The 24,320-nt window shown below is 44.3% G+C and overlaps 2 protein-coding genes across 9 annotated transcripts in view; one reads left to right on the top strand and one right to left on the bottom strand.

The window, feature by feature from the left end:
• The first annotated feature begins 697 nt into the window (after positions 1 to 697).
• Positions 698 to 12,521, top strand: Cabyr (calcium binding tyrosine phosphorylation regulated). 2 transcript variants are annotated; one of them, XM_076912975.1, is made up of 5 exons: positions 698 to 764; positions 2,775 to 2,947; positions 3,042 to 3,095; positions 8,363 to 8,704; positions 11,497 to 12,521. In XM_076912975.1, exons 2-5 carry the CDS (start codon positions 2,800 to 2,802, stop codon positions 12,093 to 12,095), a joined length of 1,143 nt encoding a protein of 380 aa, XP_076769090.1. In that variant the 5' UTR covers positions 698 to 764; positions 2,775 to 2,799; the 3' UTR covers positions 12,096 to 12,521. The 2 variants fall into 2 exon arrangements, with proteins under 2 accessions (XP_076769090.1, XP_034373662.1); XM_034517771.2 differs by having other exon boundaries at positions 8,363 to 12,521.
• Osbpl1a (oxysterol binding protein like 1A) overlaps positions 11,534 to 24,320 on the bottom strand; it is a 181,147-nt gene continuing 168,360 nt past the window's right edge. For all 7 annotated transcript variants that reach the window (XM_076912969.1, XM_034517766.2, XM_076912970.1 and 4 more), the window contains 7 exons: positions 21,372 to 21,479; positions 20,844 to 20,933; positions 20,506 to 20,632; positions 17,355 to 17,471; positions 16,734 to 16,857; positions 15,541 to 15,631; positions 11,534 to 14,116 (listed from right to left, as the gene is read on the bottom strand). In XM_076912969.1, coding sequence (XP_076769084.1) covers positions 14,014 to 14,116; positions 15,541 to 15,631; positions 16,734 to 16,857; positions 17,355 to 17,471; positions 20,506 to 20,632; positions 20,844 to 20,933; positions 21,372 to 21,479 — 760 coding nt within the window. In that variant the 3' untranslated portion in view covers positions 11,534 to 14,013. The remainder of the gene's footprint in view (positions 14,117 to 15,540; positions 15,632 to 16,733; positions 16,858 to 17,354; positions 17,472 to 20,505; positions 20,633 to 20,843; positions 20,934 to 21,371; positions 21,480 to 24,320) is intronic.

Raw genomic sequence — 24,320 nt, 5'->3', positions numbered from 1 at the left:
TTTGGACCTTGTGCAAGAGAGAATACCCAGGAGTACAGTGCATCATGGTGAGCCCAGTAAGTCCTGGTTGGCTTGGGTGTGAGATGGGACTTGTTCCTAATTAAGACGGGGGGGGGGGGGGTGGTGGTGGTGGAAGGGGGGAAGCTGCCACTCTACAGGCTTCTCAAGAGGAACAGCCTTGGCTGTACCTAATTCCTATTCTTTGCAAAGACTCAAGAAGGTCCATACAAAGGAGTAGCAGGGAAAGGAGGCAGCGATGTCAAGATTTCCAGCTGTAAATGTAGTTTCTCTTCCCTATACACCATTGTTTTGTTCCTTAAGACAGGCTGACTGCAGTTCATCATGTCCTCCTGCCTCAACTTCCGAGGGCTGAGTTTAGAGTCGAGCACCTCCGGGTCCTGTCTTCTGAGGTGCTGAGGACTGAGTCCAGGGCCTCATGAATGTTAGGCTCTGCCGACTGAGCTGCATCCAGCTCCTCAACCAGCGATCAAACCTGGAGCAGCAGCCGGGCCTTCGAAATACCAGTTCCCCTTGAAGGAGGGGCAAAAGACGGAAAAAGTCGGTTCTCTGGCTCATTCCACCCCGGCCTTTGTCCTCTCCGGCTCCCTATTGGCTGGGTCGGCTGAGGTCCCAGCGAGGGGGCGGGGCTCTGTGACGCACGCGTGACGTATGCAGGGGTATAAATAGTCGGCGGGCTGCGCGCTCTCGCACAGGAGCCGCCGGCAAGGGGGCAAAGAGGAAGCTTTATCGAAGCCGGAGAGAAGGTGGGCCTAGCCTGGCGGAAAAGCGCCGGCTGAGCCCTGGAAGGCGGCGGCCCGAGAGCGGCAGCCGGCCGCTCGGAGGGGGAGACCGTGGTCGGGCGGGAATCTGGCGTCCTCTGCCTGCCTACCGTGGCCTGGAAGGCGCTTTCGATGGCCCGGCAGTCCCCACTGGCGCCCGCGGGCAGAAAGCAGCTGCATCCCACCCGGGCTGTATCAGAGGGGCACATTCCAGAGGGTGTGCCTTTCAAAAAAGCTCACTCATAGCAAAGGTTTTTGAAAAACTAAGCAACAAAGCTAACCCCTTTGAACCTCCCTCCGTCAGCTGCGTTGGTGCTGTGTGGCTGATGCCACCACCATTTCGCAGTCAAAGTTCTTAGGGACAGTCAGCATCCAGGCTTTCAAGTGTTCCTAAACTGAAACCTGGTACTAGCACCATCCCTCTGCTGTTGCACAGTTGGTAGCACTAATTAGCCAAGGAAAAGTTGCTATATATGTATGTGTGTGTATGTATGCATATCCCTGTCATTTAGCATTTGGGTGTGGTAAAGCTGCATTTCCCCCAGAAGACGACTTAATTCAGCAATGCACCAGACGAGTAAGGAATTAAACATTATAGTCTCAAAGGGTTTCCTTGGATCAATATTTTGGCCTAGCCTTTGGTAAAAGGCGAAAGGTGTTCTTAAATAATCATTTTGCTGTGGCATATTGTGTTTTTATTAGAAGCTGGCCCTTCATAGAATTGCTATCACTAACAATTCCACTTAGGCCCCCATGATACTTGCAGGGTGTTAGGACATGGTTCGTTGTCATAGTAGTCTGCTCTTTATAAGGACCCATAAGAAGCATTTTGAAGGTTGTCAGTGTCTAGAACAGCCAAGATTCCCTAAGCAACCGATATATTCAATACCTCAAAGTCTGAGCATTTAAACACCCGTTTCCTATATGGCAGCTCCTTGGTAGATCAGGACCTAATTTTAAAAAGTGAAAGACTGCAGCATTGTGGTTTTTCATTACTGAAGAGATTTTTTTTTAAACCTGTCTGCAAGCTTTTGTAATGCTTCAGAGTGGGCATACACAGTTTAGGGCTGACAAACTCTATTCCTATGAGAATTATAGATAGGTCTTAGGAGTGTCCAGTCTGCAGCCTGTGTCAATGCAACCCAGCATGTTTGTGGATAATATAACCAAATGTCAAATGTTGGGACACCCCTAGTAGATAATATACCACTCAGAGTACCAGCACTGAGAAGGCACTGGCAAATGGAGCTATCTCTGTGAGTTCTGGGCCAGCTAATCTATGAAGAGTTCAGGCCAGCAAAGTCTAAAGAAAAAAGTTAGCAAGGTAGGAGAAAAGGGGGAGCCTAGAGAAGAAAGTCAAGGATAATTTGACTATATATTATGAGTAATGCACAGTACCACAGCTTTTCTGGTAGGAATCATTTTGTACAACATTGTACAGCATCAGTGCCTGTATGGACATTATTTGGAAATTTATGTGCTTAATTTATCTTTCTGGAAATGGTAACTGGATTTTGTTTTATTTGAACCTAAAATGTATTAAAAGTATTATGGTGATTCTGGCAAGGCTTTTCTACTGATTTAAAGTATTTGTGTGTTTGTGTGTACACATGTGTGCATGTGGGTGTGGGTATGTGTGCTTGTATGTGCATGCATGCCCCATGTGTGGAGGTGAAAGAAGTCCAACCTCTGGAGTTTGTTCTCTCCTGCTACCTTGTGGGATCCAGCCATTAAATTCAGATCCTCAGGTCTGTAGGAAACATTGAGTCATGTCTGTGGCCCACCTACCAGAGTCTTAATGAGTGCTAGAGTGCCTGCTTGTGCACAGTAAGCACTTGGTAGTGGGTTTTATTTTGTATGTTACTAGAATAAATACTTAAGAGATTAAAAGTAAAGCTAACAATGTTAATGGATTTGGTTTTAGAAACCCCAAGTAAATAAGAAAATTTAATAAATCTAATGTACAGTGTAAGACTTTGTTTCTCTTCATTATAGTTGAAATTACAGACATCCTGCCAAAATGATTTCTTCAAAGCCCAGACTTGTTGTACCCTATGGCCTCAAGACTCTGCTTGAGGGAGTTAGCAGAGCCATTCTCAAAACCAATCCAACAAACATCACCCAGTTTGCAGCTGTTTATTTTAAAGAACTCATTGTGTTTAGAGAAGGTTTGTACTGCTTTAGATTCTATATTTGTTGCTTTGCAATCATCTTAAGTTGAAAACTGTCTCTCTATTTGACTTCCTGTGCTTACTCCTTCAGGGAATTCATCTCTGGATATAAAAGATCTGATTAAACAGTTTCACCAGATGAAAGGTAAGTGCCACAGAGATGTCTGCTTCAGCAGGGTTGTCTCATCCATGGTAACACACGTAACGATTACCACTGCATCCTTGGTCACTACACCAGTGTTTCGTGTGAAATGACCATGCTGTGCTTTGCATTTTAGCTAAACCAGGTAGGTTTGTTATTGTTCTTGTTGTTTTAAACATAAGCATTTCCAGTTTAGATGATTTTAAATCTTAAAAAGAGAAGGGGTAGGGAAGAACCACACTCCAAAATCTAAAATGAAAACTACCACAAATTGCCTCAGGGTCTCAGATTTAAAGTGTATCAAATTCCTGGTTTTCAGATTACAGGTTCTCTACTAATAGGTTATGCAAATATTCTAAAAATTTTTTAAACCCTCAAAATTTAATATCCCACCCTCTACGCATTTCTGATTCAGAATACTCAAATGTATGAACTCTTTAATGAAGTAGAAATGGGGTTTAGAAAGACATTTCAATGTAAGCATGAAGGTTAGGAGAAAAATCACTGTTCAAAAGACATATCCATAGCATTTTTCCTGTAAGTCTAGTTTACAGGAGATTCCATGTGTTTGGCCATCCTTTCTGCTGCACGTCTGTTTAAGTAGCTATTTCTAGGACACATTAGTGTCCTCCATGGCTTAGACACTGTGACATAGAAGCATGTATATGCTTAGAGAAAGCTAGTTTTTCATTTATTTGTAAATGTCTAAATTGAACACGATGACATGAAGCTGAGTTGACAAAGTAGCAACAAAAATGCTGAATTGTAAAAGGCAGAATTTATACAATGGAACATTTAGATTATTATAAGTTTAGAAAAGAGGATGCAGTGGTAAAGAATGCATCTAAAAGGATGGTGAGGAAGCTTCTCACAGAATGCTGTGAGGAGGTAAACTGGTTCCAGCCACCCGGGGGAGCAGCTGAGTAGGTCTTACAGGGGAAGAAGCCACATTTAAACTGTCATTTAAAAAAAAAATGTTTCTTTTTGAAGATTTATGTGTCTGAGTGTTTTCTTGAACATATGCACTGATACACATACATACAAACTCCACCTTCTGCAGAAGTCAGAAAAAGGTGCTGGTTCTCTGGAGCTGGAATTATAGGAATTTGTCATCTACCATGCAGATGCTGGGAACTGAACCCAGATCTTCTGCCAGAGCAATGAGTTCTCTTAATCACTGAGGCATCTCTTCAGGATGTCATTATTTAAACCTTAGGGTTTTTAATTTTTAAACACACACTGTACACACGTGTTGTGTGCACGTGCTTGCTATAGCATGCATGTATATGGATGTGTAGGTTAGAGGACAACTTTGGGGAGTCAGTTTTCTTTGTTCATATGGGTCCTGGTGACTGAACTCAGGTCGTCATCAGGCTTGGAGATGCTGTTACCACAATGGTCCAAAACACATCATTTTTATGAGTCAAAGATAAAAGCAATTAGAAAAATTAGGGAGTCAGATGTTAGAAAATGCATATATCATGATGGTTTGGCTCTGTTGTAAAAGACATGTAAAACAGGAAATAAAGATTACAATAGGAAACATGGACATTTTGGAGGGGCAGAGAATGAGGTATTTCTAGGATATTGCATTGTCTAGCTGCCATTGCAAACACCTGATGACATTATTAGCCACCTATGATAAACAGTATGGGACATGTTCATATACTCTGAGCCACATATTCACACCAAGTGTGAGAATATTACTCATTCTCTATCCATGATCCCAGTTTCTCAGTCAAAGCTATTGTGCTTTTGTCTTCTAAAACAAGAGCTGCATTTGAAGACACTGAGTGTGCTTGCTTATCCTGTGTAGGCTTATCACGGTTCATAATGGCAAGACAGTGAGTTTTTATGGTAGGAGGCAACTACCCTATGGCATTCTGAGATTAACTTATTTACTGAAGATTTGATCCATGAGTCATTTTGGTGGGTGAACTCAAACATGTGGACTTGGGTCTATGTAGGTTAATGTTTTTGCATCTCAAATTTAAATTTGGATTAACAGGGTTGTGGGTTTTTTGGGGGTTTTTTTGTTTTTTTGGTTTTTCCAGACAGGGTTTCTCTGTATAGCCCTAGTTGTCCTGGAACTCACTCTATAGACCAGGCTGGCCTCGAATTCAGAAATCTGCCTGCCTCTGCCTCCCAAGTGCTGGGATTAAAGGCGTGCACCACCACTGCCCAGCTGGATTAACAGTTAAAATTGTAGGTCAGCCATACTTTTGATGGAATTAAATAGGAGATATATATGACTGTTTATCTCTGCAATAACTGCAGATATCAATGAGACAGGCACAGCATGCAGATGATACTGGTAGCACACTCATAAAAACAGATTACCCTTTAGGAAGTAAAATAGCGACGGTCATTCCTGTTACTGGGGAGACCTACGCAGTATGAAATTAGGACCAGACATGGCTGTCTGCTATTGCCTTGGCTCTTGTCTTCCTTATGTTGTCACCTCAAATGGCTTCTTACTAGATAGACTGTATATCTATCTATCTTGGTCCTCCTATAGACACCACAAGACTCCCGTGTAATGGAATACTTCCTCTCTGAATGGTAGCTCCCTGTCTTCTGACTGGTTAATTCTCTGCTATTCTTATGACAGGTTTGAGTAAATCTGGCCACGTGGCTGTTCAGTTTTCTACACAAAAATATCACTTTAACAGCTGACATTTTGTCTTTTATCAAAGTACAACTTGCCTTGGGTGAATGAGTCCTTTGTTTCAATGTGGAGTGTGGCACCTAAAATAATCCTACATACATTGATGGTTGATCCCAACAATAGAGGCCTTTTCTGGCCTTCACATCACTTGTAAGATATGAAAACGACCCATTCTTGGAAGACTAAGTCAAGCCCTTATCTGTTCTTTCAGTCTCTTCAGTGAAGCAAGATCAGCCTAAGGCCAGCATCAGGTGTTAGAAGTTGGCATGTGTGCAAGAGCTAGCAGCCATTCCCTACTGTCTCCCTCAGATCAGATGTGACCATGTGTCCCATGAAAAATGATGAGTCAGTGAAGATGCTTTGTTCTCCAAAGTTACTCCCAGTGGTTAATCTGCCTGCCCAGCAGCACTGCTGTGTGCTCCTAGTCTGTGCCAAAAGCTGGAGGTAGAAACATTCTTTGCCTGTGTCATCTGCCTGTTGATATTTCTTTGAAAACTATTTCTGATAGTCATTGGAAACCAGAAATACTTAATCATCTTGCCAATGACTTCAAAATTCCATGCATACTTGGAAGAAGAAAAGAACTGGACATGAGAGCCAAGGGTCGCCGCTCTCCTTTCCTGGGGCTTGTTGTCTTTAAAATGGCCATGGTTCCATGGCAGCCCTGTGAGCACTGTTCAGTGTTAGGATGGTCCTTTTCTTGACATTCTACCTCATCTCCATCTTTTCTTTGAGGCCTGCAGGAAAGTACTTGTCAGTCATTACTAACTCAGGACTGATACCCTCTCTGTATCCTTAACACAAGAGTAACTACCAACTTAGGCTTATTCAGATCACTTTCTTAGTATTTCTCAACTCTGAAGATTTTTAAAAATTTTATTATCATTTAAAATTGTGTATGTACATGCATGTGTGCATGTGTATACATGTGCCCAAAAGTGTTAAATCTGCTGGAGCTAGATTTAGAGGTAGTTTTGAGTCTGTGTGCTGGGAACAGAACTTGGGTCCTCTGAAGAGCAAGCAGTAAGTGCTTTTAACTGCTGAGCCATCTCTCCAGCCCTGAACTCTCAACATCTTTATTAACATGATTATTAGGTTCTTAAGCTTCTATACCTACAATATTTTTGCTTAAATTATCTCCCAGTGAATGTGAGTTCTGTGCACTGTCAACTCTTCCTTGTAAGAGCATCACTCTGCCAAAGGTGATGGTGGGACAAGAGTGTCAGAGTCATATAGCTCAGTGGTAAACCACTCCTTAGCATTCACAGTCTGAGAGCAAATCCCTAGCATGAGACTGGGAAGATCGTGACAGGCGATCCTCATTTGGCCATCTAGGTCCAGAATCAGACAGCTCCGGTGGAGGGAGACACTGAAGACACCTTCCTCTAGAAAGCAGCACGAACCTATGAAAGCATTTCTGGTTTTGAGTAGGGTCTTAAGGCCCTATAGCTACAGCTGATATGAACTCATGGCAGTCTTCCTGCCTCAGCCTCCTAAGTGTTGGACCCCTTGGCCTGTGCCACCAACAGAGTTACCAAACCTTTGCCCTGAAGTAAATACTTGTCATAAGAGCAAAGTCCACTTTCCCTGCAGATTCTGTACTTTCCGAAGAGAAAAATCTAAGTAGGTGTGAAAGCCTGAAGGAGGTACAGCCACGCAGTCAGGGAGGTGTGTGCACTGACACTCACAACGGGCTTTTCAGAACACTCTGCAAGTCATCAGCTGCCTTGACTTTGTTCAAGCTGGAGCATTCGGTGGCTGCCCTCTTGGAGCTAGGGCTTTCTCTTTCCTTTTGATCTGAGTCAGTATGATTTCAGCTGCATTCTGCCATGTCAGCAAATATGACCATTTCAAGTTAGAATATGTGATACCTTCTAATTGGCTGAGTTGTAGATGGCCAGTTCAGTGCTAAACTTTGCATACTGATTTTCTTAAATGGAGGAATGCATGTGTGCGGTTAAGACATCGGCTGAAGGTGTAGAATAATTTACTTCCCATATTAGTCTTTAGTTTTTCCTTTGCTCACCTTGTGGTTTTGTGTGGGCATGTGCATAATATGGAGGCCCCAAACTGACAGTGGTCACATGCCACGTTATTTATTGAGGCAGGGCCTCTCATCAAATCCAGAGCGTCTCAACTCCTGCTAGTGAGGTCACACCGTCTTCCAGCCTCTCCAATGCTGGGATTTCAGGGGACATTCCAGAAGTCCTGCCCAGCTCTCACATGGCTAGGTCCTCATGCTTGCACAGTAAGAACGTTAGCTCCTGGGCCAGCTCCTCCATAGCTTGGCTTTGGTTTTTTTTGGGTGGAACTTTGGACCAGGAAGTTTCTAGGAACTGAATTACACATTTGCTGGACAGCTGAGATTGATACCATAGTTTTGCCACTATGTTAGTCATTTATTTCTAAGGAAATGAAGAGAGTTTAGGTGGATGGATAGAAGCTGTTACAGGTTCATTAGCTATGATAATTCTATGCTAATTCACAGAGGTTGCACATAGATCGTGTATATGTGTATTTGAATGTTCACCCTACCACATTGCTCTATTTAAAATATTTTGAGGTGTCCTTGCTGATTAATTCACCTGGCTGTTACTTTTAGTAGAGAAATGGGCAGAAGGAGTGACAGTGGAGAAGAAAGAATGTATCAAGGAACCTATAAAAACACCTCCAGTTTCCTGCGAACCTACACGGATGGAAAAATCCACAGACACAGAGGAGGACAATGTAGCTGGACCACTATTTAGCAACAAAACCACTCAGTTCCCATCAGTTCATGCTGAACTACAGCCTGAGGAGACAAGTGAAGGAGCTTGGGGTCCTTCTGACAAACCAACTACTCCTAAGACGACCACCCCACCCTCATCACCACCTCCAGCGCCTGTCTCTGCCGAGTATGCCTATGTCCCTGCTGACCCAGCTCAGTTTGCTGCTCAGATGTTAGGTAATGTTCCATCTACTTATTCTGAAGTTTTAATGGTGGACGTGGCAACAAGTACGCCTGCTGTTCCCCAGGACGCACTGAGTGCAGAGTTTGCTGAAGAAGTCGTGCTGTCTGCTCCTCTGGTGTGTTCTGGAGAGACGGTAGAAGTGCAGGTTGTGAGCCAAACATCTGCGCAGGTAGTTGTGGGTCCTATTTCTGAGGCTGAACCACCAAAGGCTTCCTCAGCCCCCTTGCAGGGTGAACAAGAACCTCCTGCTTATGATGAAGCTCCTGATACTCAGGTTACATCAGCCTGTCGTATATCATCCATATATAACGATGTGCCTGTCAATGAAGGAGTTGTCTATGTTGAGCAGATACCGGGATACATATTTATCCCTTTTACTGAGCAAGTTGCTTGTGTTAAAGAAATTGAGCAGTCACCACCAGGTAGTCCCAAACCTGTAGAACCCAAGACTAAAATATCTATAGAGTCTCTGAAAATTGTCCAGGTGGAGAATTCCCAACACAAGCCCTCAGTACATATGGAGGCAGAGACCACAGTTCTGCTCTCTAACAGTGCTTTAGATGGTCAGCCCGAGGGACCTGCAGAACCCCTGGATGCAGAGGGCTTTCTCAAAGTAGCCTCTGAAAATTCTCTGCACCTTGAAATGGAGATCGTTACCATAGACCCTGATGATCCTGGCCAGGAGGAGTCAGGGGGGAACGCTGCACCCCATTCATCTGGTGACCCCTTCCCTCCTGCACCAGGAGGCTTTACTGAACCAGAAATCCAACCAGATGGGGAAGCTGCACCTGAACAGGTTTGATGAAGCCAGGTAAGAAAATTAGATACTTGCACACTCACATATTGTTTCAGGTGACATCTGTATCTAGTGTCCATCCACCCAGCTCTGCTCTCCTGCCAACTGGCCAAAGTCCATTTTCAGGTTTTTTAAATGCCAAACCTACTTAAAGGCTTTGTTGTACTTAAAATTTTACTATTATGGAAACCACATGGCGTTGTCAAAGCTTGATTCATTTTGCACATTTGTAAACATGGGAATCTGTTAGGCTTTTAATGCCTGTTTACGAAATGATTATGGGATGTCACTTTGAGGTTGTCCATCAAGGAGAAGTTAACACTGCACACTGCATTTATTTGGGCTGTGGCATTTAAACATGAAAGAAATGGTGGTGTGGTTGACTGCTTTCGCAGAGTCAGGAGAACTGTGCAATCAGGCTGGGTGCTGGCTCAGACACTGCTCCCTGCAGCTGAGGGAGCAGCGCTATAGTTGGATGGAGATAGGACAGATTAGATGGAGCCTCTGTGACACAGGAAAGCAGCGGAAATGATGGCTGTCCACGGGACAATGACAGTGGATGCAGGTCAGTTACCGCAGACCCACACTGAAGTCAAACTGCCTTCTCGGCTGCTTAGCCTCCAGCTGATTTTCCTCCTGACACATGAGTTATAACCACCATCTCCATCACATTATGGTATTTGGTCTGCCTACCCTTCTGCCTAGCTGGACACTGCAGTGGCCCTCCCTTCTCTCCTGGGTGTCTGAAGGGACATGCATGAAAGAAGCCTCCCATTCCTGTTGCAGAAGCTCTCAACTCTGACTCAAACCAGAATAAATCAGAACTATTAGCAAAGCAGGTGCTCCGTAATCAAATTCTGACTGGCAGTGTGGCGGGCTCAGGGCAGCTGTAATGGCAGAGGGCTGCAGAGCCCATGCGGCGGGCATCATGGGGCTTGACTGCATTCCCAGACAACTCACTGTTTTCAGGCACTTAGCTGTTACTGAGGGACAGCTGTCCTTAATATTGTGGACAAGTTACCAAGAAAACTCAGATTGACAGCCTAGATTCTCCTGCTTGGAGAGACTGGAGATTTGGGTTGTATTTTTAGTAAGCTCGAAGATAAACTGAACTTGTCGGAAGCAATTGAAAGTCTTAATCTGTGCATAGTGTCATTTTCTGTGGAGAAAGAAAAGACTGCACCACAACAGGGCTAGAATTCAAACATGAACCGGGCACATCTGAGTCCCTGTGGTGGCAAGCCACTCTAGAACTACAGACTCCCTCTCTCTGAGGTAATGGACGGCTCTTCTAGCCTTCTATACTAAATGCCCGCTAGCTTTTTCCTGTCTTTTGAGGCATACGGTGGTGTCTAGCTTTGGCTAAAAGGAGTACTCTCTGGGATTCTGAGTCCTAGATGAGGTAAGAGTTTGGAGATGAGAGATGATGGTGACATTAGGTGGCATGTAACGTCTGAGCCGGAGAGGAACTGCTGTGCAGATGCACTAACATGATTTTAATGGCTTCACATGGTTGATTATTTTTGGTAAACTAAAAACTTCTGTTGACTTTCTTCTGAGTGCTACATGGAAGCCACATATAAAGTTTAGGATTCTGGTTAGGCATGGTGGTAATCCTAGCTCTTGGAAGACTGAGACAGGAAGACTGCCAAGAGTTCAAGGCCAGCCTGGGCTCACAGTGATACTGTGTCTCAAGGAACCAAAACAGTGTTAAGAGTCTGGAAAACAGCAACTTAGGACACAAGTGCTTCTTGAGCAGCAGCCCCACCGTCCCTGCCATTGCTGTCAGCCCTTTCCAACTGCTCTGAGCCATCTGCTCCTTCACATTACCAGGCACAATTTCCAGCGTCCTCTCTATAGCATGCTTTATGCCACATAAACTACAATTGCTTATTTATATGTTTAAAAAACAGATTTAAAAAGACATGACTGTGCATAGTGCCTGATACAGAGACCAAACCTTTAATGCCTGCAATTTTTTTCTTATAGCACTAGCAACAAGCGAAGCAGGACAACCACCACCATATTCAAATATGTGGACACTTTATTGTCTAACTGATATGAATCAACAAAGTCGCCCATCACCGCCACCTGCACCTGGGCCTTTTCCCCAGGCAACCCTGTATTTACCTAATCCTAAGGAGCCACAGTTTCTGCAGAACCCACCGAAAGTCACTTCTCCAACTTATGTGATGATGGATGACAGCAAGAAGACCAATGCCCCACCTTTTATATTAGTAGGCTCAAATGTTCAGGAAGCGCAGGATTGGAACCCTCTTCCTGGACATGCTGTTGTGTCACAGTCAGATGCCTTGAAGAGATACGCTGCAGTGCAAGTGCCCATTGCTGTTCCTGCAGATCAGACATTCCAGAGACCTGCCCCCAATCCCCAGAATGCCAGTCCTCCTACAAGTGGACAAGATGGCCCCAGACCGCAAAGCCCAGTCTTTCTTTCTGTTGCTTTCCCAGTAGAAGATGTAGCTAAAAAGAGTTCAGGATCTGGTGACAAACGTACTCCCTTTGGAAGTTATGGTATTGCTGGCGAAATTACTGTGACTACTGCCCATGTCCGCAGAGCAGAACCTTAAAAGAGTAGGTAACCCTTCCTACTGTGACATGTGGGATGTGACACACTTGACCCTTCAACACTTAGAGGTTGGGGTATTCATACACTTGATAAAACATGGGGATACTTAAGTTTATGTGCTTGGCCTCTAACTAGAATGTCCAGACATCTTTGAGTACATGGTAGATTCTAAAAGAAGAATAGAAGTTTTCTTTAAAGTGAGAATAATTTTAAAGAAATAGGGAGAAGCCAACATGAGATACTGACTGTGTGTCCATGCAAGAGGTTAAACAGAGGGGCTGAAGGAACAATTGGCCTTTTAGAGAGACTAACTATGTTCATATAGCAGGTTGAACACAGAGAGGGCTGAAGTAAGAGTTGGGCAATTTTATCAGTCAATTTTTTATTCTCCCATCAGTGTAGACAGTGGAGTGAGTAAAAGCATGAGGCCCAGGGAGAAGACAAGCTCTTTCTATGAAGAGCTGCCACGCGTGTGGCTTTAGTTGGCCATTGTGATTTTGGGGGGCTGAGAGGGAGGCAGTATTTCAATTGCATGGCCATGGTTTTAATCACAACAACATTCTGTTGTCAAGAGGTGGCCTCAGCAGGGAATTCTAGGATGTTCTGATTAGTAACACCGAGCATGTAGATCAGATACTTAAACAGTTCAATGTCTCTTCATTAACAGATGCTGAAAATGATGCTGTTTGATTCAGCATTCAAGGTGGAGTTTGTCACCATGTGAACTGTATCAATAAACTTCCTGCAAGCACAAAACTGCACTGTTGTTTTAGTAACTTCCTTAACACTGTCCAGCTCATCCCCAAGCAATTCACATAACAATTTTACTAGAGTGCTAACTGACCACTTACTTCATGCTATGTCTGCAGTCATATAATCAAGGACAGTGTTAGGTTACAGTATCAACTGAAATTCTGAAAGCACTTACACTTTTTTTTTTTGATATTCTAAAGCATTTATTTAGCATCATAACACTTGTTAACTTCAAGACAATTAACATAACGTACTGGAAGCTACCTAAGGCCCTTTAGGGCAAGTATCTCAGTCTGGTTTGGTTGGATAAATACTATGAGAGCACCCCAAGTAATGGGGAAAGCTACTGTACAGTAGGTCTCCAGTACCCTGCAAACTCAAAATGCACAAGGCCTTCTCTTACCTAGATTATAATACATGAGTGCAGCTTAATATTTCCGTGGCATTTGCCACTGGAAGTTGAGGCTAAAAGATTTGTCATTAGATAATGATATTGATTAAAATCTATTTTTAGGGCATTTTTGTGATTTTTCAGTTCAAACACACATTAACCCTATAAAATCTAATGACAGTGATCACAAAATGTGAACATAAATTCAGAGCGCTAAGTAAATACCTGTTCCAGTTTAGAATTTTCAAATCAGGAATTCTGCTCCTCTCTAGGAGGTGAGAAGTAAAATCGAGAAGATTAATTTCCCTAAAAGGCCATCATACCAATTTAGTTTTTATAAAATGATAATTTCTACATTTGAGCACGTAACATTGTACAGAAGAATTCTAAAGATTTCAAAGCTACACCTAAAATACTCAATCAAGCATTATAGCCTAAAAATATTCAAAATAACTTGATTTTGAATCACCACACTATGACCACTATGGAATCACTACAGAATCCCATAGAGCTGAGTATTACACTAGGATTCCATCTCCAACAATGTTGGGATAGAAACTGCACCCCAACAGCTCCTCACTTCCCGTGAACACTGCTCCAAGTAAGCAACTGTGGAGCAACAGTGCCTCGTTCTCTTTCAGATCATGCCCAGTGCGACCAGATGCCTTAGTGGGTAAAACGCAAATTATAGAGGTGTAGAAACCAAGGGAAAAAAATTTAAAAACTTAAGCTTAAGACTTATTTAGATTAGCAAACACCTTGACTTCTCTGCACTTTAATAAATATCAGGCAAATTGAAGTAGTTTCTGTCCCAGTAGCTGCCAGAATAAATCCAGTCCTGTGCTCCACTGTAGGGGTTAGGACCTTGATGGAACCACCTGTTCAATGAGAAAGGACAAAGTTTAGAGGGCAAATGACTCAAAAACCACAGGCTACTGCTATTTAAGGACTTAGCTCTGTATATCATGGATTTCCTGAGTGACCTTAAAGAAGTGATGGGTTTTCTAGTAGTTTTTCTAGCCGGAGAACATATATGCATATGAATCCCAAAGGGGACATATCTTCAGGCGAAGCAGCTACAATCCACAGCAGTTAGCAATGAGTGCTAAATGAACTCTGTCCCATGTGTGACCATCCATGAGAAGCAGCCTGTGATGCTGTCAACAGTGTGTCAGTGACTGCAGGGGTCACACGTACCCCCAAGAGCTCCATCTGACAGGTGAGCTGAGTGTCACAATTGCTGGTTGCCTAAATTGGCATTCCTCATCTGCTATGCCAGTGAAATCAATCTAGTCCAAATTTTACTGGGTCTCAATTTAGATTCCTGGGCTCTATCTAGCTTTTACCGTTCTAACCTGTCCTGATCATGGAATGAATACCTGAGTCATTTACCTGTCTCTAAGAGGTTTTACCATGCTAACAGCCCAGCACTTGGGAGCAGCTTTAATACAGTCTAGAGTACAGTAGAGCACAGTTTAGAGCACACCTGGGTGTGCGCAGGTGGGAAGGGAAGAGTCACCTAGGTCCTGCCCATCTGTGCAACTACAGCAGCCACCTGCCTGGGTTTTAAATCCATATATATATATATATTTTTTTTTTTACAAATTCTTTTCCAAAAACTATTATGTGAATAAATCCAAAACACCCATTGAGGTAGATGCTACAAGAGCATTGCTACATTGATTTAGAAGCTGTGAGATCTAGAATGATGCTTGCAACATTGTGCTTCTCTTGACTTTAACATTCACTTACTAACTGAATTGTGAACAATGGTTACGGGGGACTCATTAATAAAACAAGAGACTACAAAGGAACTCCCAGACCAATCAAACATTAGATATTTGACACTGCCCAAAACATTTTTCCTAATTTTACCCTGTCTAACCCCTGTGTTTGGCAAAGGCACTACTCAAATTAGTGACACACGATATATGCACACATGAATGATCCTCTAATTTACACATAGGCATGAACAAATGTACTTTCATGCCCAAATCTAACTCTAGAGTATACTCAACATGGACCTTTAGATCCTTACAATATGAAAGGAATGTTGGGTAAGGGGAAAGATGAATGTCCCCAGCAGATTCGTCTAACGACTGTCAACACTGTAGCTTTAACTTCTCACAAACACAACTCTCCCTTTTAATACTTAAATTAATGTTATAATGTACCTGGCAATCATATCCTCTGACCCTGGGGCAGATGAGCAGGGGACCCTGCTCTGTGGCTCCTAGTACGTCATACCTGTCACTCACACACAGCAGTATACTAGCTGGCTCACACTGAACAGGGTACACACCTTGTCTTCCAGTCCTCTTCTGACTTGGACCTGTTTTTGCGGGCTGCTCTTTGTTTTTCCTCAAGTCGTTTCTTTTCTTCACTAGCTTGATCTAAAATAAGGCCAATGAAAAACACATTCTTAAGCAGGACATGCCAGGCATGGCACTAAAAACAGTAACTACAGACAACACCGGCCATATGGAGTACCATTACCTGCACTGTACAGCATTAAAGTCACTAGTGCAGATTGCTGGCAGTTTGGAATCTTAGCTATTTGGAAATTGAGGCAGGAAGATCATAAGTTTAAGGCCAGTGTGGGCAACTTAGTAAGACCCTCTCTTTAAAAATAGAGATCTACCCCAATAGAGTATTTACCTAGCACGTGAAACTCCAGGATCCACTCCCAGTACCAACTAAGTTAATTAGAGAAGAAATTCACACATACTCTAGACTAGTCACAGGAAGTGTTGGCATCTGACACTGTCATGTCTTTTTTTTTTAACTGATACATTGAGAATTTCATTCATGCATATAATGAGCTTTCACCAAACAACATCCAGATACCTCTGCATTTACAAAAAGCGATTTGCTTATTGTTAGGGCCACAAATGTCAGGCTAAACAAACGTCAGGCTAAAATGCTTCAATGGAAACTGAGTAGAAAAACTGAAATGAAAGTGAGATGATTGAAAATTCTGAGTGAGACCTCAGAGATTCCTTTCAGTCCGTTCCTAAGTAATTCAAACAACTGTACAAAATACCTCTGCTCTATCCCTCTGTTGAGAACTAGTCTCAATGAGAACTTTAAGCCCAATACCACACGCACTAGAAGAGAAGGTCTGTACTGTCCAAGGCTGTCCTGTGCTTTCTAAGGCACGGGAGCCACAGCCTCGAGTCAACAGAAGTTTCCCATTTTAAGACCAAATGTGCTACTGAAGATGAAGCCATACTCTCTTATGAAGCTCACAACATGAACTTTCAAATACATAGTGAAGTTTGCAGACTACAGTTTAAAATTGCTAAGTGTCCTCTGACTGGTCCATCTCTAGCCATCTGTATCGTAGTTAACAGAGGGAGCACCATTCATGAATCTGAGCTTAAGTAAGGATGATCTCAGATTCCCAAACTTAAAGCCAAAGATGCTAGATTTTAACAGATATCTCTCTAAGTGGCTATAACCCTGGGTACCATGGGCTGCTGGCGGTCTTCTTACCTATCTCTCCATTCTCCATGGCTCTGATGTCAGGCCGCAGCCTGCAGTCAGTCTTGGGAATCACACTCTCCATCTCCTTGTCTACTTCATTCAGAACCATGGCGAAGCTGGTAAAATTATACATCTGCAACACAGCCAAGTAAGCATGTCAGCACCTCCCGAGGAGAGGGAGAGGCCCAGGAGAGCCCTTCACCCCCGGAGCCACAGCGCCTATGCACTTGTACTGGGCAGCCTTTCTCAGACAGGGCTAAAGGCCTCCCGTCCAAATCTACAGTATCCTGTGGACACTCAGCTCAGAGCAGACCTCACAGGCTAGGATACTAACATCCATTCTGTTTCCTTCATTAAAATCACATCCTGCTGGGTCTGGAGGGTCTCCACTGATCAACTGCATCAGTCTGTTTAACAAGGTCTCATCCCTGAGTCTCTGTTAAAGAGACCCTTATTGCAGCTCGATCCAGCATGCATTCCAGCTCACAGAAAGCCCTCTACATAAGGAGGGAATGTGACCTATGGGAGGCAGCAAGGAACACCTAAGAGGCCTTAGGCTCTGCTGCCTATGGAAGGGTGCTATGCAAACTGGGTATCAAATGGTTACTGTATTTAGCAGGCTGGGCTCACCTGAGCAGAGTTGGGAGGCCGCGGGGCTATCCGCCACAGGAGCACACTTCCAGGGATAATGAATACACTCTCAGAATCTGGCACTGGCATTTCATCAGACTCCTCAGATGAACTTGTCTAGAAAACCAAGTAAGGTTTTAAATATACAACTATATGCTCTGATAACTAAGCAAGGCCTCAGAGCACACACAGAAGGGCTAAAACTGAAACAGTCCAAAAAGCAGTTTTCAAAAAGGTCAGACAGACTGATGAATGTGTAGGCACACAGCCCAGGATCTGAGGGGACTTAGCTTCCATAGTTCCCAGGGCTTGTCCTTGGAGCCCCATGCTGGTTGTCAATTAACTCTATACTTTTTCTTCAGCCTTTAGCAGAAAGAGCATCCATGCCTTCCAAAGCAGCATGGCCAGTCCCCTAGATGCAAATGAGCAAGGTGGCTGACAGCCTCCAGCTACTTGGAATAACTGAGGGATCCTGGAACCAGAGCAATGAGTTAACCACTAAACACATGCTCCTGAAGCGGGTGTGGATGAAAGGATGTCCACCATGAAAGGCAGGCTATGGAGGTCACATGCTATGAAGGTCACAGCTACATACGCAAACCCAGGAGAAGCTAGAGACAGAGCGGGAACGCTGGGGGTGCTCTACTTGTCCCCATAACAATGAGTGACAAGTGCTGGGTGTCTGGGACTCTAGGCTTATTCCACTCCCTGTGTCTGCTTTGTTTGTTTGTTTGGTTGGTTGGGTTTTTTTGTTTGTTTGTTTTTCGAGACAGGGTTCTCGGTATAGCCCTGGCTATCCTGGAACTCATTCTGTAGACCAGGCTGGCCTCGAACTCAGAAATCCACCTGCCTCTGCCCCCCAAGTGCTGGGATTAAAGGAGTATACCACCACTGCCTGGCCCTGTGTCTGTGTTCAAGCCCTTGTTGCCACTGGCTTTCTTTGCTATAGTGTTTTACAGGAACAGCCTGATAACCTGAGAGCTACACACTAAAGGTCAGGAACACATTTAAACAGGAGAGAGTCAGAAGCCAATGCACACACACACACATAAGAATGAAAGTCTACATACTGAGCCACTTAACTAAATTCATCAATGACACAGAGCCAGCAGGCTTCCTCAGTGCTGTAGACAAAAGGGAGCTCTTACAAAAATAGTAGGTGAAAAAGGAACAGAGTGGTTTCCTCTGCCTACTTCCCCACAGACCAGAGCTCTGCTAAGCACTGTGTTTGACCTTTGCTGATGAAACCCCTGTGAAGCTATTAGCATCATAACAGAAAACATAAAGAAGTCAAAGGCTTAGAAGGTGCAGTAAAATCCTCAACATGAGTTAACAAAACCACAGCTTCTGGTTGGCTTCTGGTTGAGATGCTTTGTGAACAGACTGGAACCACAGCAAGGTACGGAGATGCTGCTGCTGCTGCTGCCACCGAGGACATGGGCAGGAGGCCCATGGAGCCTTTCAGGAACAGCAGTAGCAGGCAGGAGGGAGCTGTGCCCAGGACGAGAGAAAGCAGACCAGGATAGAAGCTTAAGAGGAAGGTTGTTTTCTATAAAGAATGGAACATAAGAGTATTTTCTGGAATCTGGCCAGAGTCCTTTGCTGTCCACACTCTATGAGAGGTTGTGGCATGTGTACCAAGGAAGTGGCGTTTACCAAGTTCCTTCTCTCAATGCTGCTGTGGCCATGCAGTCTGAGACATTTCCTTCTTCATCCCACTAAGGCTTCCTGCAGAGGACTGGGTTCACCTCACAGAAGAGGCACATGCAGGTAGAAACATGAGGAGCCGTGCACTCACAGCTGAGGGAAGCATATCAAAGCTGCACACTCCAGTCAGAAAACAAACAGGCCCAAGGCTAACTCCTAATGTACAAAGTCACAGATAAATAAATGTGCCATCAACCCTGAGAAAACCAGGAGCTTTCTGAACTTCCTCACATCTAAAAATTAATGGAGAGATGAGCAGACATAGGGAACTTCCTGTGAAATGAAGCCAGCCGGCCTTTGACAAGTTTGATACATCTGTCTCACATGGATGCTCTAGGTTACATATCACGCATGCCATGAAAGTGGAAGTGGGGCTATTTAGGAGGAGGAAAGGCAAGAAGAAACAGGAAATAGGAAGAAAAGAGGGTGATGAGGTAGGGGATACAACACATACTTGCTATGTATGTGTGGAGACGCCAAAAGGAAACCTACCAGTTAGTATAATGGCTAAAGAAATTTTTTAAAAAGAAGAAACGAACAGAATCAAGCCCCAGCTTTATGACTTGGTAGGCCTGAGTCTGGGGACTGAGCCTGGTTTAGAACTTACAACCTGCATGTTGAGTAAGCTATCAGACAACACCTGGCTGGTAGACACGGGGCAAACTTGGAGCAAAACTGACTTTAAACTGAGAAGATAGAGTGTTCTGAGACCTTCGCCAAGTCCAGCAAAGAACTCCACTCATCTAGAAAAGCGGTGCTTCAGAACGCCCATTTTAGAGTTGACATCAGAGGTTGAGGGCTGGAAATGATCTGAGCTTGTACTGCTCACAGATGACTGAGGTGGTTTCTAACCCACAGTCCCTGCTTCTCCTGGCTCGACTCCAAACAAGCATCTCCTGTCCCCACAGATGCAATGTCTCTTTAGCTCTCAGCAACTCTGATTGCAGGAACAAGCCTGCAGAATGCCAAAGCAGGCCTGTGGCAGGCAGGCAGCTTGTGCTTGCCTGGGACTGGGACAAAGTTGCTCCACAAACAGCGATGTCCAGCTCAAGAGAACAGTGTAGGACAGCCAGAACTGGGATGCCGAGCCAGTGAGGTAGGAACAGAACAGCGAGACAGATAAGCCTTCAGACATGAGGAAAGCTGACCTACGAGGACCATTTCTACCCCAACACACAAGAACAGGAGGGAAACCTGCTCCTGTGTCATGGAGATGGGCACCTTTCCCAAGTGACACCAGTCAAGTGGATACTCCACACACTAGCGACACTGCCATAGTCAAGCTCAGGCCTGGCATTCCCCACTCAGGACAGAATTTCTCCATTCAAAAGACGCAACGAGAAGAACTCATGTGTTAGCAGCACTGCAGCCCTGGAGACAGGCAGCTCCAAAGTGTCTGTCCACATGCAGAAGTCTGTGGCTGCATCACCTGCAGCATGCTCACCTGTTTGCTGTTCTTCTTATCTTCTGTGTTTTTCTTATCATTCTTTTTGTAAGTGTCAAAAGTGGCAGGGTCTACACTGTACAAGCACTCAGTCCACCTCCCGTAAAGCGCGCAGAGCTTCTTTTTGCTATCAAGAGAAACTGGTATTTAGTTGCCAGTTAAGCCTATGTTGTGCTGTAATAGTGTTACTATATTTTTATATGTACAATCTTTAAAGAAATAGTTATTTTCTTTAGACGACTTTATTGTTATTGGAATGCCAGTCTGTCAGGCAGCACAGCTGAACACCAATATCTACATAATCATATACAAGCAAAGGTAAAAGGAAGAAACTGTACCTTTTGTCCTGTATGTAGCCTTCGACTCTGTGTAATTCCTTACCAAAAAGACCACACGGCTTAAAATTCAACACACACTTGTCCCCAGTCCTACAAAGGAAGGAAAGTTTCCATGTCCACACAATGCTGAGAACAGTAAGTGGATGGCTTCCTGGTGGCAGCCACCATCAGAGTCCTCAAAGGCTTCCCATCCCTCCCCTCCATCAGTACTACCCGCACAAGGACAAGCTCAGAAGCACTCACAGCAATGAGTTACAGAACCTGAAGCTAACTTTTCAGAATACCCCCATGCTTTCCCCACTTGACCTGCCCTACAGCAATACCAAGTAAACACAGTGGAAGGCCGCTGAAGCTGGAAGGCAGCCCTGGGGAGGCCCAGGGTCCACCCAATCTGTGCAGGAATCATTATAAAATGGAAAGCCTTCTATCCTACTCACTCAGGGTTACGTGTGTTCCCTGTTCCTAACACCCGCCATGCAGTAAGGCTTTTGAGAGAAGAGTACATGGAAGAGCCGGAGAGCGCCTTACTTGTGGTTTATGATTTCCACATTGCCGTACTGTTCAATCCAGAGTTTGCCCACGATGATGTTATGCACACAACAGGTGGGGTTTGTCCATGTGTATGCTTCGTTGTGTCTAAAAAACAACCCCAAACCCAGATTAGTAGTTGGGCGTCATTTTGTCTAAAAAAATGAGTCTGTTTCAAGTGTCATTCACTACATAAACATGATATCCTAAGTTTAAGAAGGGTGTGGTGGTGCACATCTGTAACTATAGCAACGGAAGCATCCAGAAAGGCAGAATCCAGGCAGGGCCTTGTTGGTCCCGGTCAGTGAGAGACACTGTCTCAAGGAATAAGGTAGACAGCAATACAAGAAACTTTTGGCCTCTATGTACTCACCCAAATGTACAGGTGTGCACATGTGTGCTTACACAGTCACACACACACACACACACACACACCACTAATGCTAACTCATAGTAAAACAAGTAGTACCTTCCTTTTTTATTGTTTTTTAAAAAAACTATATACAAGTTTAACATTCCTAATTCAAAAATTCAACCTCCAAGTCATTTGCACACTGACACAAAACTCAAAACAAAAACAAACAAACAAACAAAAAACCCTTTAATTTCCCAGCATTCGGGACCTTGGACTTTCAGATGGTATTATTTTCAGATGGTAAGATCTATACAGCCATTCCGAGATTCAAAGGCTCCTAATTATAGAATAGGTGTCTTCCCAAACTTTTCTGAAAAGGAATAATCAAACTGTGTTATTTCAAAGTTTGGTGCAACATGAAGGGTAAGTGGAGACATAGAAAATCAAAATGAAGCTCCATGCGGCATTTTCCAGAAAAGGTGCCATTCCAGTTTTCCTCAAGCTAGTTAACCAATTCAAACCCCCAAACTCATAATGGTACATAGTTTGCTTTGAAAACAAAAACTTTTGGGGGTTTTGTAGAGTTATATAATTATTTCAGAGGTCTTTATATATTCTGGACACCAACCCTTTATTAGGAATATGATTTCTAATAGTCTATAGTTTATCATTTATACCTAAATAGTGTAATTCAGAGAGAGCTTTGAGTTTAATAGAGTTTTTAAACCAGTCTTTTGTGTATTGTGCTTTCTGTACTGTGTTTCTGAAAGAGAGTTCTACCTAAAACTCCAAAGATTTTCTGTTTTCTTCCAAGGCTTATAGTTTGCCTTTCTTAGTCCATGGTCCATACTGGCCATGCCTCTGTGTTGCCTATATCCTGACTCTCTTCCCTCCTCCATTGACATAACAGCAGCAAGGTGTCTCAGGACAGCTGTAAATCTGGTTGTTGAGTTGTAGTGTGGCCGTGGGACCTGTTGTTGATGTGTGGGTCCCAGCACGCTGGCTCCAGGCAGAAATATGAAGCCTCAGGACTCTGTTCCAAGGGTGGAGAGTACAGTCTGAGGTCCTGCAGGGAACTGGGGCTCTTGGCTTGGGGGTCCCCAGTGCCAAAAGGTGGCTGGGAACCAGCTGGTTCTCTGGCTCTTGGGCCCCGGCTCAGATGCCGCTGGGGGGCTGCAGAAGGGCGGAGAACAAAGTGGGAAGATACAGGCTAGATTGGCCCACAGCTGAAGAGGAGAGCGGAAGGGGTGAGTTCTGGCTGCTTCTAGCAGGGATGAGAGTTCTTGGCTTGGTCAATGAGGCTCACTTGACTGTGTGTTGGCTGCTCTCATGGCTTGGATGGCTGGGTCAGTGGTCTCCTGGTCTCCATGGCTGGGTGGCTGGAAACGCAGAGGGTGGTTCTGTGGGAGATTAGGCGGTGGCTCTATGGATGAAGACCTGCTTCAGTGTTCCCCAGGGTGGATTTCAAAGAAGAGAAACAGTCCATGGTCTTAAGATATTTATTTTCATGGCGGAAAATGGATGAAAACAATACCCCGGGTATTTCCAGGGCAGGCCTGAGGTTTAAATACCTTTTGCAAGGAGGAGGGTCTGAACAGGAATGCTTAATTGGCTACGTCACTCTGGCTGTTAGGTACCTCATTAATATAAAGATCTGTCTTGAGGCTTTGTGGCCTGTAGTCACGCCTCTACCTGTGGAGGGGCTAGGGAGTGTTGTCCTACATGACTGAAGGACCCCACTCTATGGAGGTCTGCGGCCTCGTGTCAGGAGCTTCGAGTCAGGAGCGTGGTGAAGTGCATGCTGTCCCTCAGGATCACCTGGGGTCTCTGGCGATTTCTAGCCGGTGCTCGACCAGAATCCATGCTGTCCTTTCACTGTCCTACATCTGGTCACCTCTGAGTATCTCTTAGTTCTTTTGCTCCTTTTCAAAACTGTCAGTAGTTTTAGTTCTGTTTCATTTGCTTTTCTATATAAATTTAGAATTAACTCCTTTGTGCCTACAGAATCACCCAGGGCTTAAGAGATAGTCCAAAAGCACTTGAAGAAAATGATTAAGGAGCAGAGATTACATCCTAGCACCCATAGAAATGACAGGAGGGAGCAGCCTTCCTGCTATTCTGCCATGCCGGAGGCAGAGACAAGGGATCCCTTGGGAGCTGACTGACTAGATTAGCTAAATCAGTGAGCTCTGGGTTCAAATGGGAGACCTGCCTCAGTATACAGAGTGACCAAAGAAGACAACTGACATCAGCCTTTGGCCTCCACATTCACGCACTTGAACACATGTGAACAGGAATACTCACATCACACACACACACACACACACACACACACACCACTCTTCCTCCTCCTTCTCCCCTCCTTTGCTCTATTACATGGAGCCTCCCTGTAGGTAAGTGGGAAAGGTCAGAACTGAAACTGGACTTATTCTCCATCACGCTATCTCAGCATCTGGCCCCTACATCTTCCTCCAACTCAATGCTGAGCCTACCCTGGCCACTGTATTTCCCTTGCTGTGTTGTTCAGCACTAATATGCCCCAAACACTTCCATTCTCTGCTAGAATGCCCTTCTGTTCACGTGAGTGCTCAGGT

The sequence above is a fragment of the Arvicanthis niloticus genome, chromosome 14 (genome assembly GCF_011762505.2).
Source record: "Arvicanthis niloticus isolate mArvNil1 chromosome 14, mArvNil1.pat.X, whole genome shotgun sequence".
Taxonomy (NCBI): domain Eukaryota; kingdom Metazoa; phylum Chordata; class Mammalia; order Rodentia; family Muridae; genus Arvicanthis; species Arvicanthis niloticus.
Note: the sequence above shows the minus strand (reverse complement) of the source record. Positions and strands in the feature narration are given on the sequence as shown.